This window comes from Kryptolebias marmoratus, linkage group LG6 (assembly GCF_001649575.2).
Source record: "Kryptolebias marmoratus isolate JLee-2015 linkage group LG6, ASM164957v2, whole genome shotgun sequence".
Taxonomy (NCBI): Eukaryota; Metazoa; Chordata; class Actinopteri; order Cyprinodontiformes; family Rivulidae; genus Kryptolebias; species Kryptolebias marmoratus.
Window position 1 is genome coordinate 22180660 of NC_051435.1, and position 7673 is coordinate 22188332.

Below are 7673 nucleotides of genomic sequence, written 5' to 3' on the forward strand. Positions count from 1 at the left end.
ATTTCTCATTTTGTCCAGCATTATTAAATTCCTGTGTTTCCTTGGTAATTCTTTAGTCAAATATTAGCAAATTTAACAGAAATATTTCTCACATTTAAACATTTATGTGTTCCAGGTTTTAAAGGCTTATGAAGGCAAACATTTTTCTGATTAAGAAAAAAAAAAGATTCAAACAGGAAAAAAAGAAAAAACACAATCTAGTTACAAAGAAATGTGCTGTTTGCTCACTGCCTCCATTGCCATGAGCACTTTCTGCCTCAAAGCAATTATTTCTGAAACGGAGCTTATGAAACAAGAGCATCATAATTATACAGGCAGCCAGAAAAAAAAAACACGTTTCGAGTGACACAGCTGACAAATTAAACTAATCATTTTACACTGCAGAAAAGAAGAAAAGGTGATGGTGGAATCGGGTTGGAGCGATGGCCATTTACTGTCAAAACACCTACAGTATTTTGGCTTTGTTTCTGCTAAATTGCTGCCTCGAGGGCTGCCTTTCTAAATGGAATGTTGTTTCAGGATGAGGGGCTGTTATAAATCTCTGCGCTGGTAAAAAATGGTAGAGTGGAAAGCTGTGGAAGGTTGGATAAATCACTGCTGCTCCTTAAACTTGACCGCTGCGCCATATTGTTTAAAGAACTGGTCACGTGGGATTTGGTCATCTGTTACATTAAAGCTCTAAATGAAACCGCTTTCTAAAGAGGCTCGATGTTTGTCTTACTTTTTTTTTTTTTTGCTTCCTCAGCCATCTTGTACACATCCTGCATCCTGGTCGGAGTTTTTATCAACAGCAGCGTGCCGATATTCTTTGAGCTCTTAATTGAGACTGTGTACCCGGTCCCTGAAGGCATCACCTGTGGGGTTGTCACTTTCCTGGGGAACCTGGCCACTGGCCTGCTCCTCTTCTTCCTCACCTTTTACTGCACAGGTAAGACTTATTGCTTTCACTTTTTAAAAGCTTCTGAAATTCCTTTATTAAACTTGTTTTGTCTTTGTTTTTTTTAAACCACTGCTTCAACAGGACTTTATTGTTTTGTGTTTGTTATTGTGATTATAAAAAGTAAGAGCTGCAGTATTTATTTATTTTTGGTCTCTTTCTGAAGGTTTCTATTATCCTCAAAGTCTATTTCACCTCAATAAGCAACAGGCTTCATTGTTTTCAAACATCCAGTTAAAGCCTTGCAGATGCCGCAGATAAAACACGGACAGAAGGAAAATTAGGTTCCAGTGGCAATTCACACATTCAACACAAAGGCAGACAAACTCTCGATTGTAATTTACCGTCTGCTTTATCTCTGAGCTGGCTGTAAAACACAGTTTGATGTGGTGATTCAGGCGCACAGCAGTGGCGACAGCATGCGATCTGCTCCTCGCCTGCCTCGCGGCCTCAGCATGAGAAAACAAAATTATATTTAAGTGAGCTCAGTCGCAGATGTAAGCAGCTGCCTGTGTGTTCGCGTGTGTAGATTTAAGACTATACGTGTGTATGTGAGTGCATACGCAGAGCCGCGGTGATCTTTGGCTACAGCGCTTTGCTTTCCCAACATCAAAGCTCCAATCGGCAGCTGAGATATATCCATCTTCTGACACACACGCTCTCTACCCTGTTTGTTTGAGTGAATAAGATATATATTTTCAGACTGTAATAAATATTCATGAACTTCATATTCATCCTCCTCCGCCAAGTTTCTGCTGTTGCTACAAGGCTTATATCGGCTGCTGTCAGACGTTTGTGCCATAGTTCTGGGTCTGAGGTCATTTTTCTAACACAGGTGGAGGTGAATGTTGTTTTTCACCTGTTTGAAGCCCTCAGGATCCACCAACAAGCACAAAAGTCAAAACAGGATACCAGGTTGTTTTCGTGGCTCAAAGCAGAGACTAAAGAATAAAGTTCTTAATGAAGAAATAAAGTTATTACTGATTTATCAGAGGATTATTCTTTAGAATGAGTAATAAAGTGGGCTCAGCTTTTGTCATTATATTGTTTCTAACAATTATTAAACTTTAAAGATTATTATTCTGTTCATATCCAAAGTAATGTAATCAGATATTTGTGAGATTAAAGGTTGTAGATTATTAGTTGTACTAAATGGTGGAACTGCTGCTCAAGTGCGATCTCACTATATTTTGTTGTCGACTAATTTTTGTTGTAGTTTGGTAGCTAAACCACATATAACAGATAAGTGTCCTATCTTTTTTATGTCAGATTTTGTCTATGCATTTTTGGTATTTGGTAGAGAAACATGGTTCAAAATATCAAAAACAAGTGGCTTTTCTTGGGGATTTGTTTTGTATGTGCATGGGACAATTTGAATAAATAATCTGTGACTTATTGTAAGTGATTTACATAAAAAAGGGGCAGAAAATTCAGAGAGAGAGGGTTACTGAAATTCACAGAATTTTTCACATCCTAAAAAAAATACCCCTTTCCTTACAACGCTATTTCCCGATCCAACAGATTTACAATGTTTGAGCTGGAATCATCCAAATGGCTCATATACTCAAAGACAAAGCAGCCTTTATATTTACATTTCTAACAGAAACAAAAATGTCACTGTAATATTTGTGGAAATACATTGTGATTTGCATGGTTTGTATACTATGTCATTTTGGAGTTACTTTTTTTTTTGTTTCTCAAAATTGCAAAAATTGGAAATGCAAGTTTTCCAAAAAAATTGCATATTCTAAGTTTTGACTGCATCCTATTTTAGCAGCAAAGGGGCGAATGGCTGGCTACACCCTGGACAGGTCACCAATTCCATCAGGGACAAAACATCTATGCATGCTCACGCTCACTCCTAAAGTCCATTTAAAGCCATTAGTTAACCTGCCAATTTTTGAACTGTGACAGGAAACCAGAGCTGCAGTATGCAGTCCAGAACAGCAGGTTTCCAATTCCTTCTTTGTTGAAGGCAGAGAAGATTCAACAAGACTCTAGTTTCCTAAAATGTATATTTTTAAATGAACCTGCTATTTTCACAGTGAAAATTCACAGATATGATGTATTCACTGGGAGGCCGCAATGCCAATAAAGCACAGGTCTGTGTGCTCATGTGTGCTGATTCATGAGCACAAACCTGCCATTTAATTTTAGTAATGATTTAAATTAACCTCCCAAAGAGCAGCGCTAATTCGCTTGCTGTCACAAACAAGCAGGTATAGAAATAAACAGTTAACGTGCCAATGACATATTAGGTCAGAATAGGTCATAAAAAAAGACAATTGTCAACGTATTGAAAGTATGTTAGCAGAGCTGTTTGGCTCAGAACAACTGCTTATTTGGACTGCTGGAATAAACTCCTAGTGCTAAGGTTATCCAGCCTAGGCAATCACACAAAGAGATCCCTCAGAAACAGTTCATGTTTCATGTACATGTATTTTTAACAGAGGGAGTATGAAAGGTTAGAGATACTTGAGGCATGCCTTGCCGACTGACTTTTCACAGTCAAAAGAAGAGTTTAAAGTCAACAGAAACACGAGACAAGCTGTTTCACTCTTGGAATCCAGACGACAAGTTGTGTTCTTCTGAATAATTTGAAATGGCAGTATGTCAGAATGTTGATAAATCATAGATGAGACAAAAGAAAGAAAGAAAAAAGAATTCAGGTGCGTATTGATGTGCTGCAGGTCGACACAATCAGAAGAGCAGGAATTATAAAGAATACATGATGTATCCTCTGCTCAGTGCTGAATGATTGACTGCATGGTGTGGCTGAAGGCGTCTCCGTGCATCTGAATGGTTTTTTTTTTTTTTTGGGGGGTATGTGTTTGTGTGGATGCTGACATGTTTATGGGTAACTGAGAGGGACGTAGCGTGCTGAGATGAATCCTGACAAAACTCTGCGACAGATAAGGAAGAGATCAAAACCCGAAGATGGAGGCTTTTGTTGCTCTTTTCTTCGCTTCCCGCCCCCAAGTTGATAAATAGAGAATGATGCATCAGAGCCTTCTGGTTTGAGACTACTTCCTGCTGCAGGCTGTGTAAAGTGAGCCTGCTGATAACTACTGCACCGCTGGATCTCTGTCTGCCATCTACTTGCACGGTGTCTGCTTAAGTTTGTTGTATCTGCCACATCGATACGTGTGAGCAATCATTGTTAGCAGAGCGGGACTTTATGAGCTGTAAATCAGTGTAACTCACATAGTGTGCGGCGTTTTTTAGGAGGCAGTCTTTGCACAGTTTTCTTAAAGTATGAGGAAACTAAAACAAAGCATCCCTGCGGTGTTTCAAGGCCAGTTGCTTCCCAGAAATGCTTAATAATATTTCAAAAACATCTGCAGCTTGGACAGACGGTGCACAAAAGCATGTCGAAATCAAATTACTATATTAAAGAAAAATTAAAACAAAACTTGTGACTAATCTTTTAGCAATACCCTTTTGTTTCTTTATATTTTTCTTCTAAGCAGCCAAAAGTGTTCATGATCAGCAGCTCATCTGATATTCTGAAGGTTTTTCTTTGGCTGCTTTTTCTTCTGTCATGTATTTGACCGTTCTCAAAAGAACATGTTTAAGTCCCTTAACTCTGACCTGTGAATCATTCAGCCATGAAAGGCTCCGAAACCAGAGCACCTTGACACAAAGACACAATTTGTTTCTATTGTTTTAGCTGAATCTATGGAAAATACCAAACATAACACAGTTTGATTCATAAAATAGTATTTTAGCACCTCCAAGGGGATTCTCAACGAGCTAAAGACCTGGCATACAGCAAATGATCAGATGATGCTTCTCTCAGGTCCTGTGATAGGTGTTTGCTGGATTTTTGTACCTAAAGACACAACTGTTCATCTGCTGTACAGTTTTTTTTTTTGAGGCAAAACACTTCATCTTTTGGCCTCCATTTTCCTCACTTTTAAAGACGCACAACACAATATGCCATTATGTTCAGGTACAAGGACTGGACAGAACATCATTGAAAAAGCGGCAAAAGAAAAGACTTGGAAAGACCTCCAAAAAGCATGATGAACTATCGATCAAAGCTACTTCAACAAAATATTAAAAAAAGCCTGGCTGCTTTGAAGAAAGTGTAAAATAAATAGGGGTAGTTTAAAACTTCTGGACTGTACTGTATTATCAACAGAACAACCCTAAATGTGGGACTCTAACTCAAAGATCAACTTCACAGGAGCTTTACTTAAAACAATTACACATCCTGAATACAACGTTTCATTAACAAAAGAAAAGAATTCCTTTCTCTTTTCTTTTTTTTTTATTTATTTTTTACAACCAAGTTGAGGCACTTTTAATGCTAGCATGTTTAGACACTTTGAATGACAACTTACACCAAGTTTAAATTGGGATACACACTTCAGATATGAATCAATAGCAAAACAAAAAAAAAAAGAGCAGGGAAATGTTCAAATTTCCAAGGTACAGTGAACGCAGCTTTAGCAGAAAAAAAAAAAAAAAAACGGCAAAGGCAGGAAAAGAATCTCCCAATTTAAGAAATGACATGTCAGACTTCTAGGGTTGTTTTCAATAGCGTGACTGTACACAGAAAATATCTATATTTTTCTTTAAGTGGCCATTTTTATGGACCACCTGCTTGGGAGACAAATATCAGCTGAGACTACAGCTCAGTTATCCAACAGATGGATGGCAAAATGGAAGCTTGACAAAGTCAGGCAGTATGTTCACCCAGGACCTGACTGGTTCAAGACTCAGGCAGTTCTTTCAACATGTTGTTAAGACACCAGTTTTTGTTACAAAACTGTTTTTTATTTATCTTCTTTATGCTTTTAGGTATGACCCACTGTTCATTTGTAGCAGACGCCTGCTGGAAGCTCACCTTTAACATGGATGTTGAGATCCTTCATTTGAACCAGTGTAGCCAGTGTTTTGCAAAGTTTAACATTTTTGTTTGGTCTGCGAAACAATGTTCTGTTCTGCAGCAGAAGATCCTACTCCAGCAATGATTAATTTGATTTCACAAATCTCCAATGGAACGATCCCAGTGGGCTGTCTCATCACTAAAATTTCTTCCTCACCGTTTGTACCATTATGGATTCGGCAAATAACATCCAGACTTTTGCAACTGATAAATTTTGCATGAGCGTCATCTTTCTAAATTCCTTTGGCCTGTAATATTGTAAACTGGCAACAACAGCCTTTAAAAGATTTTCTTCTATTTCCAGTTTACTATCATACTTTGGGTTTTCCTTTTGGCTGCCCACTGCCTCATTAGGCATTTTGAATTATGGCTCCTTTTTCTGAGAGCAGGAAGGCGTATATAAACACACCACCATGTCCATTTTAATGTGTGTGAGAGGCTGCTGGTTTCGGATCAGTGAGCTCAAACTGGCCTCTTGACTTTTTCGTATTTGAGAAATTCCAAAAAGTCCCTGAACTCAAAAACATGAATGAAGCCTTCGGGCCGGATATTTGTCGCTCTTTTTCGATTTTCATCTGCCGCGCGTTTGTGTCATTTAGCGCAGAGCACAGGGCGGAATACAAAGCAAAGGGGTATTGTGGAGCAAAAGTGCGTGTGGAGGAAGATGAGAAGCGATTTGAAGGGTGGCGTTGAGTTTTCCACTGAGCAATGCGTTGTCAGTCTTCCTGCATGGCGGAGAAGCACAAATTATTCAGCACCGAGAAATAATTGCAGCACTTTTTTTAGTCCCTTGACTTTTTATTTTTCATTCTGCTAAAGTTTCGATTCTCCTCTGAAGTTTAAATGCCTTTTGCCGAGTAACTTTTTCAAACTCCCCTAAAGACTGCGGAGGTGTTAAAAAAAATAAAAAATACAAACAAACCACCTTTCACTGTAGAGTTCAGTCATTCCTGAGAGAATGAAAACCTTTTTCATTTGCTGCTCTTTTACTTTGGGAGTGACTCACAAGAAGGAGGAAGCACTGGGGAGGGAGCTTTATGAGCAGCGTGGCTACTGTTACTCTACGTCTTATACACTTGGTAACCTAGATTTACACCATATGGGAAAAAGTGGCTACTTTTTTGGATGTCTCATCTTGTTCTCTGCTTCAGCTTGGTCATCAGGTGTCAAAGGCCAAAGTCAGACAAAGGTTAGCATCCTTAATGCTAACATGGCACTGAGGTCGGTTAAGAATCGTAATGGCCATCAGAACCCTGGGGACGTGTTCTTGTGTTGATCTGTAGCAGCTTTCTGCTGACTGTGGCAGATACTTTAATGGGCTGTTAATATGATGAACTGTTCGTCTTTACGTTTGTCCTCTGAATAATTCCACATTCCACCAGGTGATTTATTCATTTATTTACTTGGCATCACACTGCTTTTCCACTCTTTTATTGCCTCTCTTCTATTATTTTTCCTCTCCCTCTCTGTTTCACCTTTTTCACCTACATTGTAGGGATGTTTTTGGTTAATTTAGGATATTTGCATTCACATATTGAAACAGCTGCGATGAAGAACACAACGCATTTTTCTCATTTTTAATCTGGTGACGTTGTTTTAAAGGAAATGTGTCTGTTTTTACAGGTTGGCATGATATTTCAGTCTTAGTGACATGGTTTAGTAAGAATATGCTGGTGTAGATTCTCAGTCATCCAGGCCATGGTAAATTCAAAAAAAGTTAAAAAACAAAAACAACTGGACTTCTATTCTGTAGTTGAAGACGTTTCGCTTCTCATCCGAGGAGCTTTCTCAATTCAGAAATAGAGAGTGTGGAGTTGAGCTTTTAAAGCTGAGATGTGATGT

The 7673-nt window shown here is 38.6% G+C and overlaps 1 protein-coding gene across 1 annotated transcript in view; it reads left to right on the forward strand.

Moving 5' to 3' along the window:
• The window catches only part of slc49a4 (solute carrier family 49 member 4), a 55049-nt gene that overhangs the window by 41167 nt on the left and 6209 nt on the right, over positions 1-7673 (forward strand). Inside the window, exon 8 of the mRNA XM_017421085.3 lies at positions 746-928. Within this exon, the coding sequence (XP_017276574.1) occupies positions 746-928 (183 nt within the window). The remainder of the gene's footprint in view (positions 1-745; positions 929-7673) is intronic.